This window comes from Aedes albopictus, chromosome 2 (genome assembly GCF_035046485.1).
Source record: "Aedes albopictus strain Foshan chromosome 2, AalbF5, whole genome shotgun sequence".
NCBI classification, from domain to species: domain Eukaryota; kingdom Metazoa; phylum Arthropoda; class Insecta; order Diptera; family Culicidae; genus Aedes; species Aedes albopictus.
Genome location: NC_085137.1, coordinates 99,444,951 through 99,464,200, shown reverse-complemented (window position 1 = coordinate 99,464,200; position 19,250 = coordinate 99,444,951). Strand labels below are relative to the sequence as shown.

The 19,250-nt window shown below is 38.8% G+C and overlaps 1 protein-coding gene across 1 annotated transcript in view; it reads right to left on the bottom strand.

Moving 5' to 3' along the window:
- Positions 1–5,999: 5,999 nt before the first annotated feature.
- The window catches only part of LOC134287678 (uncharacterized), a 182,627-nt gene continuing 169,376 nt past the window's right edge, over positions 6,000–19,250 (bottom strand). Inside the window, exon 2 of the mRNA XM_062850115.1 lies at positions 6,000–6,633. Coding sequence (XP_062706099.1) covers positions 6,037–6,633 — 597 coding nt within the window. The 3' untranslated portion in view covers positions 6,000–6,036. The remainder of the gene's footprint in view (positions 6,634–19,250) is intronic.

Genomic DNA, 19,250 nt, shown 5'->3' with positions numbered 1-19,250 from the left:
TGATCCAGATCCATGTAGTTTCACATACCAGATGAAATAAGTACATATATTTGATGATATTGTAGAGAAAATCAAAAATTTTGTTTTATCAGATGCGAAATTTAGCGACCTGTGCGTTTTTTTGCGGTTTGAAAATTCTGGTTGTCTTCATCTTCAGGCGCCGCCCTGTAAAGGTTAGTGACCAAAATGGGAAATTTTTTAATTAACTTTTCAGAAAACTAGCCTATTATAGGTCATGGAACGTTGAAACATAGATTGGTTAATGTCAAATGGACGAAAATTTCGCATTTTTTCCTGCCGTATACTGTAATCATACCGATACAAATCTAAAAAACTGAAGTCGAGCTGCCAAGTTTCATCAATTAAAATGGGCGGTGCGCAGGACTGCCATATTGTAGGTTCCTCGTTATAGAAAAAGCAAGTGTTGGATGTTAAAATACAACAAATGTTGTATGAAGTGCCAAAAAAGAGAGTGGGCTCATTATGTACTTTCACAAATACGCAGTCTACTTCAAGCGCATAGAATCTGCTTCCAACAAAATATTCATATACCAGTATATAAAATATCGCAATATATATTAAGATTTCCGATTGATGCTTTGTACCTAAAAGGTTGTGACTGAGTATAGAATTAGCTAATGTTAAAATACACGTTTATGAAAAAAGGTTGCGCAAACTTATCGCAGACTGTTAGAAGACAGCTTCTACTATGACCAGGATTCAAGAATTTTGACCTACGCGAAGTTCTAAAGGAGACAACTACGTAATAAATGTGTTGGAAATGCAAGGGATGTAATTATTTAATAAACCTAATTATTAAAAAAGATGCTCAAAATCTCAAATTCAGATAAATTTCTTGCGAGAAAGGCAACATGGATATCGAAGAGATGGATATTATTTTAGATAAAAATTCAACCAACTAGTCATACAGTAAGCAACAAACATATAATTTAAAAAAGATTGCTTGAATTCCGGGATTAAATACAATCATACATTATTGAGAAAATGATATCTTGAAACGCACCAAAACTGGTACAAATCTCCAAGGGAATTATTTATTTGAGTTCAATTTTTACTAACAGTTTTCAGTCTTATCCAAAACCCCTTCTTTCAAAATATGAGCACAGATTATTATACTGAATAAGATTTGCAATAACACCATAGAAATAAACAAAATATTGCGATGATTTACGGAAGTGCAAAAAACCGATGGTACGGATAGAATAGAGACCACCGGTGCGGAAAGGCGACCGATCATTATTTTACTCACATGGAAACGAACGACCGGTGCGAAAATGGGTGGATAACGAAATTAAAAATCGTTAACGACGCACAGTGGCGGGCCTCCATACAAAGGTCGGACAAAACCTCAAATGCTAACCAAAATGGCTTGAATTCACAGGTTATGATGATTTTAGTGTCCTAAATCTATTTCTGATATGGAACTTTTCATACATTTTGATTTTAAATCTGCTGATTATGGAAAACATGTAAAAAGTAACCGATAATAAGCTATCTCGATGTGTTTTTTGAACGTAGATTTTGATTAACCTTTTAATTTGGAAGTTCTTAAATCATGTACTGGTATTGAAGTTAACCGTAGTGTGGCCAGCAAAAAAAACACCCGTAGAAGGCCGGCAGGGTACCCGGGTACCCACGAAATGGAAATGATCATATCTCAGCGATTTTCCACCGATTTTAAAAGTTTTTGCCTCATTCAACTCAGAAACTCATTATCTATCGAGATCGTATTTGGTTGGACCGGTCCGATCACCATAGGTACCGGAAAATCCGGATTTCCGGATCCGTGTTTTTATACAATACAATATACGGGATTTTCGGTAGGTTAGTAGCAATTTCGGTACCAAGCATCGTAAAATTGCTTTGGTATATTGTATCTGACCGGCCTGGAATCATGAAACGTGTTGACTTTGAAACTGTGATTTCGGAACACGCTTCCCGTGAGGCCATGGTTGACCATAAACACTTTAAGGTATCCTAGCCTTAACAATGTGGGTTTCAATCAGAGCGTTCATGATTAACAAAAATTTTAATCATGATTAATCATTGATGATTAAAATTCAAATTTTGGTGATTATTGGTTATGATTAATGATTAATTCGATTTTTAGGATGATTAATGATTATGATTAATGATTAAAATTGGTTTTAGCTGTGATTATTGATTATGATTATTGATTAAAAATGGCTCATTGATTAAAAATCATGATTAATCATGATTAATCAATCACAAAAAACTGGAAATGATTAAAATATCAATATGGTATAAGGACATGCTCCCAAAAATATGGATTTTCCGAAAACCACGGTGATTAGATCGGTCTAACCAAATATTTTCCCGATAGATGATGAGTTTCTGAATTGAATGAGCTAAAAATTTCCAAAATCGATGAAAAATTGACGGAGATATGATCATTTCAATTTCGTGGGTACCCGGGTACCCTGCCGGCCTTCCACGTAATAAAAACAATGCAGGAGCCCCTCCCCCTGCCCCTCCTCACTTTAAAATTTGGTCAACCCCAGTAATAGATGTATATTCACGAGTTCTAAGATCTAACAGAGTTCCAACATCCTAGTCTCAATAACCATTAAAATATCGAGATTTGAAATTGAAAAAGGTACCCGGGTACCCTGCCGGCCACATAAGTGTTAACTATAATTGCTGTTAGGGTGGTCCAAAATCTTTAAAACTACATAAATCATTAGAAAAATGGATTACCTACGTTTTCTTTCAATGGATCAATTCAGATACACACCAATGTTGGCTGACAAGAGGTGGTCTATTCTCAGGGACCGTCCATAGATCACGTGACGTTTTACGGTGGGTACACAGAGGTGAGTTAACGATTCAAAATAGGGTCAGATAGTCTCATATAGTAAAGGGCGTAAAATTTGAAATTCTTTTTATCAATCTCGTTTCAACGGCTTCATGAGTTTGGGTTGTATTGTACATTGATCTCTGTTATCACTTATCGAAGCAACCAAAACAATCCTATCTATGAAGAAATGGCAATACATATTCGCAATATGTATTGAATGGAAATGTTGAAAACGATCATCAGAGATCGGAAATCATATTGATGAACAGTAGAGCTCCAAAAAATATATTTATAACTCTGTGTGTCGTTAAGTAGAAATGTGGTCTACAAAATCGCATGAATAACATACAATAAAACATAAGTTTTTGAAGAAAAATATATAAAGGGATTCACTCAAGAGCGTAAAATGTTCGTTTCATAAAATTGCGATTAAAATAACCAAAGATTGCCTTGGTTATCGTATTGTTAATATTTAACGTAGCGTTTTACGCCGTTCAGTGAATTCTTTTTATATTTTCTAGATGCCAGTTGCTTTGAACTGTAGCGATGTGCGTGTAAAGAAAAAACGCGCAGATGTCGAAAAATTTGTGTCACTATATATTGAAACTACGATAAAAGTTCGTGAATAGATAGCTTCCAAGCTTTTTGAGCTATTCTAACGATTAAGATAAATCGAAGAAACGACCAGTTTAAGAAAACCAATGAGCAATGGTTTGTAGTTATTGTAACATGTTTCTCAGAAATTTATTTTTTGCCATTATTTTTATGGTTAAAAGAGTTAGTTGTATATGGTAAAGCAACACCATCTTCAACAATCGAGATGTAGATAGTGTCTAAGTAAATAAAGGCTTAATCATTCTTAGTAATCACTCCTTTCTCCTCCAGCTCAATGTTTTTTTTTAACTGAAACACCCATCTTGTTGTGATTTTCTGTCAAATAATAAAATAATATTGAAAAAAAAAATCCAGACTGTGACCATCACGTTATCAATCAAAACCCGCCCCCCCCATATTTTGCTCCCCTCTGCCATCACCATGTGCCTTAGTGAAGGCCTCTTACTATAATGAGGATTACCTGAAGTTGATTTGAATTATGTGGAGATAAAATATATACTTCAAACAATATGACTTCCTCCGCAACCATGCGGCTCCATTGTGACCTGATAGAAAAAAAAATTTTTTTTTCGTGCTTAGCGCAAAAATGCGCAAACAGTGACCTATATAACCAGAAACTAGACAAAATTTCACGTCAGATCCGGGATACGGCGTCGTTTTCTGATGTTTCCTAAACAAGTACTGGATCTCTTTAATACGAAGTTTTTCTTCATAATCTCATTAAAGTCAATATTTTTACATGTTGTAAAAACATAAAAGTTTTGTGATTAGATTCCAAACAAACCCTGAAATGTAATGGTTATTCATACCCAAAAACACCAATAATATTGTCACATTATCCAAATCTTCCTGAGTTTTACAACGAGCTCATGAAGAAAGCTCATTAAATAAAGACAAATAACACTACTAAAGTACCACACAAAACCTCAACTTTGAAAAAATCTACAAGACTCAATTTTTGACCAAATGACTTGAACATTTGGGGTTTTCTTAGTTGAAGTATCTCTATAATGGATGAAAAATATTAGAAAAATAAAAAATTGAAGTCGATTTTTGAGGTTTTGTCCGGCTTTCGGCCACTGTGCGACGTGCTGTTGCGTGTGTAGTGTTAAGCCCACGAGTGGGCTTGGTCTTAACATCCAAAAATAATGTTTACATTGGTAACTAGCCTGCCTTGTGATATTCACAGCTAATCTCGTTCGGTAATTTTTACCGAAATCTCAACCGCTGAGCGTTCGGTAATGGATTTTTAACGAAATTCTGTGAAAAAATAACAAATTTCGGTAAAATGTTATCGTTTATCTGTCAAACTCTAACGAACTTCGGTAAAAGTTGCTACCTTTACCGAATTTTTACTGTAAAACAAATTTAACGGTTGAGATTTCGGTAAAACATTACCGAAGTCGGTGATTTTTTCTAACTGTGTTGTTTGGCGTAGCGTGCAGCATATCAAAGATATGACACAAGAGTCAAAACGCCTAGGTCTACTAGGCAAATGCGTCGTAGGCGAAGACGTGGTAAGACCACCGCCCTTCAAAGCTTAAAAATTCATAATTTTAAGCTGGAAATGAATAACACCTTAATCTAGTGTAGCTTATTTACTTACACTGCATATGGCCGGGGTTCTGCTAAACCGAACTAAGCGCCAAAAAGATAATTCCGAGATAAATAAGCTTAAAGTTCAACCACTCACAAATAAACAACAGCGAAGATTATTTGAAACTTTTCCGCACTCATGTAACTTACAAGCCTTCATTAACCATCAGAAATTAAGAATACATGTAAATTATTTGGAATCACTGATATAATTACATTTTATTTCTTGGTACTTTGCACTCAGTTCACTCTGGCTGATCAAAAACATTAGAAAATGGTTTATAGTTCAGTTTGGCTGAATGTGTAATTTTGTTTCAGGTAAAACCAGTTGGACAGTGAAAAAAATCTCGATTTTCCATCGTCTATCAAGTTGAAATCGATATCACTCACAATCCTTTACAAGATTCAAAAAGGACGCGTATAGTATGGTAGCACGAAGGTCTCAAAATAGTTTGAAATATGAACGGCGGAAGCCCTCCCAGCTCAGCTTTTCTCACCCATGCTTTTTCTTCATAAGCGGTGCATGTGGAGGCACAGAGCAAGAGTGATTATGTCAAATGATGTCCTTGCATACCCTGAGGTCCTGAGATGTGAATGTGGAGCAGTTTGTGTACTTCAAATTTATGGTGGTCGAAGAAAACCATGAAAATTTTCTGTCAAAGTGAACTAAGTACAAAAAAGTTTTCTAAAATTTGAAAGAGATTCGAACTTGGATCATCTGAGTGATAACCAAGCTCGTTACATCTAGGTCATTTTACCTAGCTGAAGGTCAGTCGTTAAGTCTGAATCAACTTTTAAACATTCTTCTCAAGTATGGTTTTCGTGAAAACGTCATTTTTCGATCAGCCAAAGTGAACCAACTGGTTATTTTTTTCAAGCTTTATTATTCTAATTAGCCTTGTAGTTAAATGACGGCTCCTGGGGTAAATTATCGGTATGAGGTGTATCGACATACATACATACATACATTTATTTGTTCCACATCATTAAGACAAGACATAATCAACAATAGTACGCCACAATACTCGGTTTGTGGCTGCCGCTCTCCATCCTCGGTCACGCCCAATGCTCGCCAAGTCACGCTCCACCTGGTCCGCCCATCGTGCTCTCTGCGCTCCACGCCTTCTTGTGCCAACCGGATCCGTTGCAAACACCAGCTTTGCAGGGTTGTTGTCCGGCATTCTTGCAACATGCCCTGCCCATCGTATCCTTCCGGCTTTGGCCACCTTCTGGATGCTGGGTTCGCCGTAAAGTGCAGCGAGCTCGTGGTTCATTCTTCTTCGCCACACACCGTTCTCCTGCACACCGCCGAAGATCGTTCTTAGCACGCGTCGCTCGAAAACTCCGAGTGCTTGTAGGTCCTCCTCGAGCATGGTCCATGTCTCGTGCCCGTATAGGATCACCGGTCTTATTAGCGTTTTGTACATGGTGCATTTGGTGCGTGGGTGAATCTTTTTCGACCGCAGTTTCTTCTGGAGCCCGTAGTAGGCCCGACTTCCGCTGATGATGCGCCTCCGAATTTCACAGCTCACGTTGTTGTCAGCCGTCAGTAAGGATCCAAGGTAGACGAATTCCTCCACCACCTCGAAAGTATCCCCGTCTATCGTAACATTACTACCCAGACCGATCCGGTCGTTTTCGGTTCCGCCTATCAGCATGTACTTTGTTTTTGAGGCATTCACCACCGGTCCGACCTTTGCTGCTTCGCGTTTCAGGCGGGTGTACAGTTCTGCCACCTTTCCAAATGTTCTAGCGATAATGTCCATGTCGTCCGCAAAGCACACAAATTGACCGGATTTTGTGAAAATCGTTCCCCGGCTGTTGAGCCCGGCTCGTCGCATCACACCTTCCAGCGCGATGTTGAAAAGTAGACATGAGAGTCCGTCACCTTGTCGCAGTCCCCGGCGAGATACGAATGAACTGGATAGTTCACCCGAAACCCTTACGCAGTTTTGCACACCGTTCATCGTTGCTTTAATCAGTCTAGTCAGCTTCCCAGGAACGCCGTTTTCGTCCATGATTCTCCATAGCTCTGCGCGGTCTATCGGACTATCGTATGCCGCTTTGAAGTCGATGAACAGGTGGTGCGTTGGGACCTGGTATTCACGGCATTTCTGGAGGATTTGCCGTACGGTAAAGATCTGGTCCGTTGTCGACCGGCCGTCGATGAAGCCGGCTTGATAACTTCCCACGAACTCATTTGTTTTAGGTGACAGACGACGGAAGATGATCTGGGATAGCACTTTGTAGGCAGCATTCAAAATAGTGATCGCCCTGAAGTTCTCACATTCCAAATGGTCGCCTTTCTTGTGAATGGGGCAGATTACCCCTTCCTTCCACTCCTCCGGTAGCTGTTCGGTTTCCCAGATCCTGACTATCAGCCGATGCAGACAGGTGGCCAACTTTTCTGGGCCCATCTTGATGAGTTCAGCTGCGATACCATCCTTACCAGCTGCTTTGTTGGTTTTGAGCTGGTGAATGGCATCCTTAACTTCCCTCAGCGTGGGAGTTGGTTCATTTCCGTCCTCCGCTGCATTGGCGTCGTCATTTCCTCCGTTGCCGTGGGCTCCCGTGCCTACGCTCTCCACGCCGTTCAGGTGCTGATCGAAGTGCTGCTTCCACCTTTCGATCACCTCACGTCCGTCCGTCAAGAGGCCTCCGTCTTTATAATCACACGACACGACGCGGAACCAGGACATAACACTTTTTGTTCTTACAAATAACGAAAAAAGGATATAAATGTACCTTTTTTAACGACCTGTTTCGGGTTTGTTGTCACCCATCATCAGGACGATGTCCAACTGATTACTAAGTAAAACTAATACAGCTTCATACTTGGAACAGTATACGTCAAACACGTTGGTGGTGGGTCATTTAATTTTTCGTTTCGTCAAGTGGAATAGTGTAGATGTTATTGGAGCTTCGTCTTCATTCATCAACGGCTGCTCCGCAGTCGCAATGTACATCGACTCCCATGCGTTGAGGTGTGAGACTTTCCTCACACACTTTTTCAGTTTAGCGTGATCCCAGTTTACTGAATGGTTAAGTTCTGTTGTGTGTGCTGCTACGCTCGAATCATGGGCCCTCTGATTTTCAACCGCGTTTCTGTGTTCCCTCAGACGTGTTTTGAATTTTCGTCGAGTTTGCCCAATGTAAACAGCTGGGCAGCTTTTACATGGAATTTCGTAGATTCCGGACAGATCTTCCTTGGGAACTTTATCCTTCAGGGAGCAAAGACGGTCCTTCAGAGTATTACTACTTTTATAAACTGTTTTAAATCCATGGTGTTTTAGAGTTTTCTGGATTGTGTTAGTCACCTTCGGGTAGAAGGGTAAGCTAACCCTTTGAAGCTCTTCGCGATCTGGTTGTAATGTAGTGGCGTGTTGTCTATGTCTCTTCCTCTCGTGTTTCCGTAATATTTTGTTGATGAAACCTTCGTCGTAACCATTCAATATAGCGGAATCGTGGATTTTTCTTTTCTCTTCCAAAAACTCGTTCCTTTCCATTGGAATATTGTAGAGGCGGTGAGCCATTGAATGGTACGCGGCTTGCTTTTGGGAGCCAAAGTGATTAGAGTCTGAGGTAATATAACGGTCAGTAGATATTGGTTTCCGATAGATGCCAAACTTCAACCTATTATCCTCATTCTTCGAAATTAACAAATCCAAGAATGGAAGTTTTTCCTCAACTTCCTTCTCAACGGTGAATTTGATTGTGCTATGTTTAGAGTTTAGTAATTCAAGGGTTTGGTTTAGGTAGCGTTCTTTCACAACAGCAAAAATGTCGTCTACATATCTACGCCACACTCGAGGGAAGAGTTTTTCTTTTTCCAGGTCTATTTCCAAGTCGCTCATGAAAACTTCAGCCAAAAGTGGCGAAAGTTTGCTTCCCATGCTCAATCCAAAGGTTTGCTTGTAAAACTTACCTCTAAAGGCGAAGTAGTTTTGGCTCATGCATACCTCTGCTACCGTGAGGTACGCCTCAATGTGATTCGGGGCTGCTCGTTTGCGTTCCAAATGTCTGCGTAAACTCCTAAGGGCCTCATCCACAGGCACATTCGGGAACAACGAAACCACGTCGAAAGACACGAGTATTTCGCCTCTTCGTACCTCAAAGTCCTTCAGCTGTTCCGAAAACTCTATAGAGTTTTTAACACTTTTTCCGTGGGTTACTGGATACCTTTTCATTTCATCCACCAACCATGCAGCCATTTTTTCCGTCGGAGTGCAAATGTTCGATGAGATGGGCCGCATTGCCACGGGATTCTTGTGGATCTTTGGCAAGCAGTACAATGATGCAACCTTTGGATTCGGGACGAGAAACTTTCTTTCTAACTTTTCTTCACCCATCAAAAGTGCAACTTTTTGTCGTGTACAATTAGCTTCCTCAATCAGGGCGTTGAGAGGATCCTTCGGCTTACCATTTTTGTACTTCCATTAAGTGTAGGGTCCCGAGTGGATCATATTCAGGACCTTGGAGTCGTAGTCTTCCTTGTTCATGATCACCACTGCGTTACCTTTGTCTGCCCGGGAGTAGACAACGTCGTGGGCACTTAGTTGTTTAATTGTGGATTCTATCTTAGAGATGGCTTGTTTCGAGTTGTCTTGTTTTTTTGCTGTTTTCAGAATGCAGCGTTCAACATCGCGACGAAGGGCGGACTTCGATGGAACATTTGCATACTGTATGGCACTTTCTATGTTGTTTACTACGTCAGCAAGTGGAGCCTGTTGAGGGGGAACGGCAAAATTCAACCCCTTATTCAACAAATCATGTTCACTTGATGTCAGTTGCACGGACGATAGATTTACCACAAAGTTATCAATGATCATCGGACTTGGAAATAGACCTGGAAAAAGAAAAACTCTTCCCTCGAGTGTGGCGTAGATATGTAGACGACATTTTTGCTGTTGTGAAAGAACGCTACCTAAACCAAACCCTTGAATTACTAAACTCTAAACATAGCACAATCAAATTCACCGTTGAGAAGGAAGTTGAGGAAAAACTTCCATTCTTGGATTTGTTAATTTCGAAGAATGAGGATAATAGGTTGAAGTTTGGCATCTATCGGAAACCAATATCTACTGACCGTTATATTACCTCAGACTCTAATCACTTTGGCTCCCAAAAGCAAGCCGCGTACCATTCAATGGCTCACCGCCTCTACAATATTCCAATGGAAAGGAACGAGTTTTTGGAAGAGAAAAGAAAAATCCACGATTCCGCTATATTGAATGGTTACGACGAAGGTTTCATCAACAAAATATTACGGAAACACGAGAGGAAGAGACATAGACAACACGCCACTACATTACAACCAGATCGCGAAGAGCTTCAAAGGGTTAGCTTACCCTTCTACCCGAAGGTGACTAACACAATCCAGAAAACTCTAAAACACCATGGATTTAAAACAGTTTATAAAAGTAGTAATACTCTGAAGGACCGTCTTTGCTCCCTGAAGGATAAAGTTCCCAAGGAAGATCTGTCCGGAATCTACGAAATTCCATGTAAAAGCTGCCCAGCTGTTTACATTGGGCAAACTCGACGAAAATTCAAAACACGTCTGAGGGAACACAGAAACGCGGTTGAAAATCAGAGGGCCCATGATTCGAGCGTAGCAGCACACACAACAGAACTTAACCATTCAGTAAACTGGGATCACGCTAAACTGAAAAAGTGTGTGAGGAAAGTCTCACACCTCAACGCATGGGAGTCGATGTACATTGCGACTGCGGAGCAGCCGTTGATGAATGAAGACGAAGCTCCAATAACATCTACACTATTCCACTTGACGAAACGAAAAATTAAATGACCCACCACCAACGTGTTTGACGTATACTGTTCCAAGTATGAAGCTGTATTAGTTTTACTTAGTAATCAGTTGGACATCGTCCTGATGATGGGTGACAACAAACCCGAAACCGGTCGTTAAAAAAGGTAAATTTATATCCTTTTTTCGTTATTTGTAAGAACAAAAAGTGTTATGTCCTGGTTCCGCGTCGTGTCGTGTGATTGTGATATAGTTCTTACGTTGCACTAATCTCAAAAATATGAGCTCCGTCTTTATCCCTGCATATTTCGGCTCGCGGCACGAAGCCGTTGCGGGATGCGTTGAGTTTCTGATAGAACTTCCGTGTTTCTTGGGAACGGCACAGCAGTTCCATTTCTTCACACTCCGCTTCTTCCAGGCGGCGCTTTTTCTCCCGAAAGAGGCGGGTCTGCTGTTTCCGCTTCTGTTTGTAACGTTCCACGTTCTGTCGAGTCCCTTGCTGCAGCATTACCGCCCTCGCTGCGTTCTTCTCCTCCAAAACCGTTCTGCACTCTTCGTCGAACCATTCGTTTCGTCGATTCCGTTCCACGTACGTGCCGTCCGTCAATCAGAATGTGGTCGATTTGAGATTCCGTCTGCTGTGGTGATCTCCAGGTGTAACGATAAGGGAGGCTGTGTTGGAAAAAGGTGCTACGTATGGCCATATTTTTGGAGGCGGCGAAATCAATGAGTCGTAGGCCGTTTTCGTTCGTTTGCTGGTGGGCGCTAAACTTACCAATCGTCGGTCTGAATTCCTCCTCCTGGCCTACCTGAGCGTTCAAATCTCCTATGATGATCTTGACGTCGTGGCTTGGGCAGCGATCGTACTCGCGTTCGAGCTGCGCGTAAAATGCGTCCTTGTCATCATCAGTACTTCCGGAGTGTGGGCTGTGCACGTTTATTATGCTGAAGTTGAAGAATCGGCCCTTGATCCTCAACCTGCACATTCTTTCGTCGATCGGCCACCAACCGATCACGCGCCTCTGCATATCACCCATCACGATGAAAGCTGTTCCCAGCTCGCGTGTGTTGCCGCAGCTCTGGTAGATGGTATGATTACCTCTAAACGTTCGCACCATGGATCCTGTCCAACACACCTCCTGCAGCGCTACGATGCCGAACCCGCGGTCCTTCAGTAGATCGGCGAGTATGCGGGTGCTCCCAATGAAGTTGAGAGATCGGCAGTTCCACGTACCGAGTTTCCAATCGCAAGTCCTTTTTGTTCGCTGGGGTCGTTGCCGTTGGTCTCGGTTCGTATTATTCTGTTGCTGATTTTCCGTTACAATGGGTTTTTACGGCTGGCTCGTAGGGCCTGACACCAACCCCCTACTTTCCGGAGGACCATAGTGCACAGTTGAGCTTAGAGTCCTTCCCTGGCACTCGGACGTAGATCAGCCGCCCCTAACATGGGGATCAGACGCTGTTGTGAGCCGCTCCTCCTGGAGAACAGACGCTCAGGTTTGCCGAAGCAAACCCCCCCCCCCTTCCCTGTCAGCCTACGACCAAAGGTCCCACCGGGGTTGGTTACCCGATCTTCCCTAAGGTTGCTCATAGTTTCCGGCCGGTACCGCGTGGAGGTAGGGATAGGAGTTGCTGGGCAGAGGCTAGTGGATCACAATGGGATCTGAATTGCGCAGCATACCCAGCCTTTGCCGTGTATCGACATAACGCATGTATTCAAAACCAGTTTATTTTTGTATTGTTGAGAATAAATTGATTTTTAAATGCAGTGCATTTGGTTCGGTCTGGCTGAATATGATTTGGAAAAATGGCTATCAGCGCCATCGAAACATAATTGGATCCTCCAACACCCGTATTTTTAATTACGTGTTAAATTTTCTCACATATTGTTACTATGAGTCGGTTAGAAGTTAGAAATCTGACGGCGATGAGGAGAACTTGAAATGTTCATCAGCTGGACCAAAACTAAAATATTTCGCTGATTCTATCGAATGGTTTACAGTTCACTCTGGTTGGATGCAAAATGATGTTTTGTATGTTCCGCCAAACAGAAATTTTGAATTTACTCCACGAAGAGCTGTCAGAATTACTGGATTTTTACATGGAATGAAGATCATCATTTTCTTCACTTAATGGTTAAGAAAACCCAATTTTTCAAAAAATGGTCTTTGGTTCGGTTTAGCAGAACCCCGACCATATCTTATTTGAATGTGTTGGCACAGTGGTGTGATCGGGATTATTCCAAGTTACTTACCGAATAACCAGCTTTTGAGATCAAATGTTAACATTTTTTTAATTACCCCGCAATTTATCAAAATATTATGTTAGGAAATTTCGCAAATATGCTTCAGAAATTCCTCCATAAATTTGTTCACAAATATTTTGATAATATCTTTAAAAAATCTTTGAGTGAAGGATTGGTTCAAACATTCATTCAAGGATTCATTTGGAAACCCATCTATAGATATTCATAATTTTCGTAAAATTTTGCATGGATTCCTGGTTTTTCTTCACAAATTCTTCTTGCGATTCATTCAGAAAACTTTTCATGAAACTTTCAAGAAGTTCTGTCAGTAATGCCTTTGTTGTTTTTTTTTTTGTGAGAATTCCTTCAGGAATATGTTCACGGATTTCTTTTGAAAATTCACAGTTTAAAATTTTCGTCATTTTTAAAAAGGTTACACTTGAAATTAGTTTTAGAACTTCTTTGTAAAACCTCCTTTGGATTCCTTCCAAAATCGCTACAGTAACTCCTTTATAAAAATCCTTCTTAAAATCGATTCAAAAAGTTTTCCAAGAATCCCTTTTGAAAGTTCTTTTAGAACAGATTCCTTGAGAATTTCCTTCAGGATTTCCTGTAAAGGATCCTCCAGAAACTTCTTCAAGATTTCCTCTAAAAAAGCTACCATGGGTTTCATCAGAAATTCCTCCGTAGATTCTTTCAGATACCTGTACGAGAATTCTCCAAGGAAATCACACAGCTAATCTCGTTCGGTAATTTTTACCAAAATCTCAACCGGATGGATTTTTAATGAAATTCTGTGAAAAAATAACAAATTTCGGTAAAATGTTATCGTTTATCTGTCAAACTCTAACGAACTTCGGTAAAAGTTGGTACCTTTACCGAATTTTTACTGTAAAACAAACTTAAAGGTTGAGATTTCGGTAAAACATTACCGAAGTCGGTGTTTTTTTCTAACTGTGCACCCATAGATTTCTTAAAAAAAATGCGGTTTTGCGATTTTTTTCAAAAATAAAATTTTCAGGATACCATCCGGAATTTCTCCAATGAATTTAAAGAAGCCTTCCACCCACAGACTCCTTCAGAAATTCTTCCAAAGTTTTCTTCAGAAATTATCTAGGGCTTTCTTCAGATATCGCCTCAAACTAGGCCTCAAAAAAATTTCCAGAAATTTCTCCAAAAATTCTTTAGAGTACTGGCTTCCTTCTGTAACTCCGCCAGGGATTACTTTAGAAATTCTTCGGATTCGTTTAAACATTTCTCCAGATGTTCTTTCAGAATTTTGTACAAGGGTGCTGGCAGAAATTCACTAGAAGATTCTTTCGTGTTTTTGCTTCTGAGCTGTGAATGTTTTTCTTAACTGGCTTCTTTAGCCCTTTAAAGGCAGTGATAACTATATTGCCACCTACAACTTTAATTTTTTCTTCTTGATAACAATTTATATCCAACTTTTTTGAAGAATTAATAATAATCTTGATAATAATGCTTTGAAAAAAATGTCTCATCAGAATTCTTCAGAAACTTAGGGGTTTCTTCAGGAATTGCAACACGGTATAATTTTAATATTTCCCTAAAAATTCCTTGAGAAATTTCTTCAGGATTCAGATACAGGGGATAGCCAAAATGTTTGGGATAGACAACTTTTTTTTTCTCTTACAATAAAGATCAACAAGTTGTAACTTTTCTTAGGGTGCATAAAAAAATCTCAAATTTTGACTGTTTGTCAATAGGTTGATATGTGGATATGTGCAACATTGGTACAAATTTGTGCTTGATTGATTAATCTTTCGCAAAGTTTGAATCGTTTTAGTAAAACACTATTTTTAGACAGCTAATTTTTAAACTATCATACATATCTCGGGAACTAGTGAACCGAATTGAATAAATTGTTCAACGTTTGTCAACAATATATTTATCCTTGATTCAACGTTATAAAGTAATATATTTTTCACGATGAATAAAGTTATACCAGGTTGAAATTTTTACCCATATAGAGGAAAATAAGTCAAATTTACAATACCACACAAAAATTACTAAATGTGTTCTTCCTTTAATCCAAATAGGCTCTAATAAATCTTATTAGAGATATCTTGAGAGCAAAAGTGGAAAATATTTGTATATCAAAACTAAAATTGATTGAAATTGATGTAAAAAAATACATTTTTTTGAGAAAAATCCAAAAAGTGTCAATCTATGATAACTTTTTCAACGTTCAAAAAGTATTTATGTTTTAATAACTTGTTAAGCATTAATATATTGTAAATGAACGTTCTAAATTTCATTCAATTCGGTTTACTGATTTCCGAGATATGACAGCTTAAAAATAAGATGTCTAAAAATACTGATTTACGAGAACGGTTTTAGCTTCGCAAAAGATTAATCAATCGAGCCCAAATTTGTACCAATGATGCACATATAATAGGTTGACAAACAGTCAAAATTTGAGATTTTTTGATGCACTCTATGAAAAATAACCGCATGTTAAACTTTTTTTGTGGGAGAAAAAAAGTTGTCTATATCCCAAACATTTTGGCCACCTGTATGTCCCCAGGTTTTTTTTTTCAGATGTTCTTACATAACTTGGGATAATTCTGGAGGGATTCTTGGAAAAGTCCAAGGAAGAATTTCAGCAGGAATCAACTAAAAATGTTTACAGAAACATCGGAGGGATCCCTGGTGGGATTTCTGAAGGAATCCTTGGAAGAACTTCTGGAGGTACCTCTGGAGGAATTCTTAGAAGATTTTTTTTATACAGGTTTTGAAGAGATCAGTACACAAAATTCCTTGGAGGAATTTGTGAAGGAAATCTTGCAGAAAGAGAAAAAATAGTCAGGGAGAATTTTTTAGAGAACCATTGAATAAAAACACAAAGATTTCAAAAGAGAGCCTTCTGCAGGTATTCAAAGAAGAATTTCTTGAAAAATGCCAAGGAATATATTCTGAAGTAATTGTTGAGAGAATCTTTAGAGAATTGCAAGCATTATCGGAAAAATCTGATAGAATTCCTGAATAAAGGAGGTATTTCTGGAAAAGTTTGGGAACTTCCAAAAGAACCTCTGGAGATTTTTTAGAAGAATTCCCAAATACATGCCTGAGAGACTCTTTGAGTATATGAAGCAACACCTGAAGGAACCTCTGGAGAAATTGCAATATATATTTAAAATAACGGGTTTCTGGAAAAAAATTTGAACTTCTATTGGAAAATCCTATAGGAATTACATAAAAAATATCCGAATCTCTGAAGAAAATTCTGATAATTTTTATTCTTATCCACTTAACCTAATTTACAGCTCTTTTGTCCACTAGGGCACTACGTGAGCTATTTCAATTGGCAGCTGCATTTAAACTTATGTGCAGCGCCTAAATGTATTCTATTCTAATTCTAATATATCTAACTGGCAGCCTATGTGCTGCTGTCACTTTCCTACCCTGTCCATGGTAGAATGATGTGCACGAGGATGTTGATGTGTGGCTGCTGTTCCTTTTACCAGCCCGATTGAGGGTCCATTATGAGTTGCCATTTCGCCGATATCCAATTATCCAGGTCCATTAGAGCTATGAGAGCTCAGAAGAGGATCAAGGTGCCAGCCGCTCTCGGGGGACGAGCAACTGACAAAGTGCCGGGGCTGGGATCGAACCCATGACCATCCGCTTATGAAGCAAACGTGTGGACCACTACGCTACGGGCCCTGGCAAAATTCTGATAATATGCGTGGAAGAAATCCATCAAAGATGCTTCAAGAAATATATGAAGTATGTACAAATTTTGGAAGCAATCCTTGAGGAAGCAATCCCCGAAACCCGAAGGAATCTAAAAGAGATTCTTTATGAAATCATTATATGGAATCCTTTAAGCGTTGCCTTTCTGTAAAATATTCTGGAAATTAATATTAATCCTGAATCCAGAAAGGAATTCCCGGCAGTGTCCCAATTAACTCCAATTGTGTAGAAAATTCTAAAGAAGTGCACCTGAAATATGGAAACTTTGAGTAATTAATTCTTAAGGGTAAAGTCTTCGGTATACCAATCCGTGTGGTCAATTAATGATTTTTCAATGAACTGAACATGAAAAGCAAAGTGCTTTTCCAACTAAGCTACCGAGCTAATAATGACACGGCATTTTAGTTGTAATTTCCCGAGCAGAAGAAAATATCAACAACATAATGAAATATGTTATTTTGGCTTAATAACTTTAAAATGAAATCAGTAATTTTTATGTTATAAACTTGCCTGTCATGAGCGCCAAAATAACAAATACCATAACAAAAAAATGTTCCTGGAAGACTTATTCAATAACATGTTTTGTTAGACTAATTACAACTTAATAACAGGAAATTTGTGGACTTGTTACTGTTGTGTTATTGTTCATCACATATTTATACATTCTCTACAGTAGAATAATAACTGAACTTGTTCTACAACAAAATATATTATTGAAATGTTGTCTTGTGGATATATTCCAATAACTTGAACATAACAAAATAAGATTGCCCAATAAAAAATGTTATTAAAAAGATATGTTTTGATAAGTTAACAATAATAAATTAAGATACAAAAACAGGTTATGTGATTCTGTTGCTATCAATTTGCTATTCTCCTCTGCTTGGGTTAGAGTGCAAACGACAAGTTAGATGGCCTTCCCGGTTTCAATTGTTCTTCCTCGTCACAGTTGATGATGTAAGATAGGCAACAGTTTCAACATTAAATAAATTGCTCTTCGTATATGTGTTCATAAGAGATGAATTCAGTAAGAAATTTAAAAAACGACGTATAATCAATGGTGTAGCATTGATTACACAGCGCAACATTTTTTTTGTCTCAAGAGCAAACTTATGTGTCTCTGACAGATTTTGGGCCGCTGAATCTGAATCCGGGCTCAGATTTGCTCCAGCACGTCACAGTTTTGAGCTATACCTTAATTTATAGGGCAAAATATGCTATTTTGGGCTTTTTTAATCGCCTGCCATTAAGCATGGAAATATTTTTTTCAATCAATCAAAGGGTAAATTAGTCAATCAATATCTAAATTATCGACCCATGCAAACTATTTCGTTTTACCCAATCAAATTTGATAGATTTAAGCATTTTATGTTAGTAAGTAAACTTGCATGCAAATTTTGGAAAGTGACTTGTATGGGAAGTATCGTACCTAACATAAATCGCTTAAAACTATCATAATCGATTTAGTTAAACGAAATATTTTGTATGAGTCGTTAATTGAGATGTTAATTGACCAATTTACCTTTTGATCGCCTAAAAAATATTTCCATGCTTAATGGTATGCGATCAAAAAAGCCCAAAATCGCATATTTTGCCCTATAAATTGAGGTATAGCTCAAAACTGTGACGTGCTGGAGCAAATCTGAACCCGGATTCGGATTCAGCGGCCCAAAATCTGTCAGAGACACATAAGTTAGCTCTTGAGACAGAAAAATAGTTATTTTTTGTTTCGCTCCATTGGATGTTGGGGTTGATTGAAAAATCATTAATTGAGACACGGATTGGCATACCGAAGCACTTGCAAAAAGCATTTTAAATAAGCTGATTTGTCTAATAAATGGATGATGCAAAGAGGGTAACTCTTTGGCTGTTATGACCGCACTTCCTCTATATGGATGACAGCCGTTTTTCCCTGTTGATTTCAGCTCTGATCAATCACGGATGAGCAACTACGTAGTCTACGTTCACCAATGCTCATGCTCATATCGAGAATCACCCAGTTGTTATTTAGAAACACATAGGTATTGAATTATCGACCCATAAGATCACCCGATAGTGAGTGACTAGAAGAAAGGCAGTTCCCAGTTCGATATGATCGATAATTGCCACACATTATAAATATTACCATCACCCTTTCGTGGCGGTTTTAAATCGAATCAATTTTTTCTACTGTTCAATAGCAAAGTCAGAACGGAACAACAGAATAGGCATGGTGATTTATAGATTAGTTGGATTTTTCATTAGTTTGTTGCTAATTTCGGTACAAAATTTAATTGTATTCAAGAAGCAAAATATTTTTTTTGTTTTTTGTTTCTGCTAGGTTTCCAAACAACTGAAGTGCATCAACATGAAGCAACATGTTAGTTAAGTGTCCGTTAAAATTGATGTTAGAGTATTTAAGCTCAAACATATTTGTCACATTGCGAAAACTTTTACCCGGTTGTTAGATATTCACTTTGGCTTAATATTTT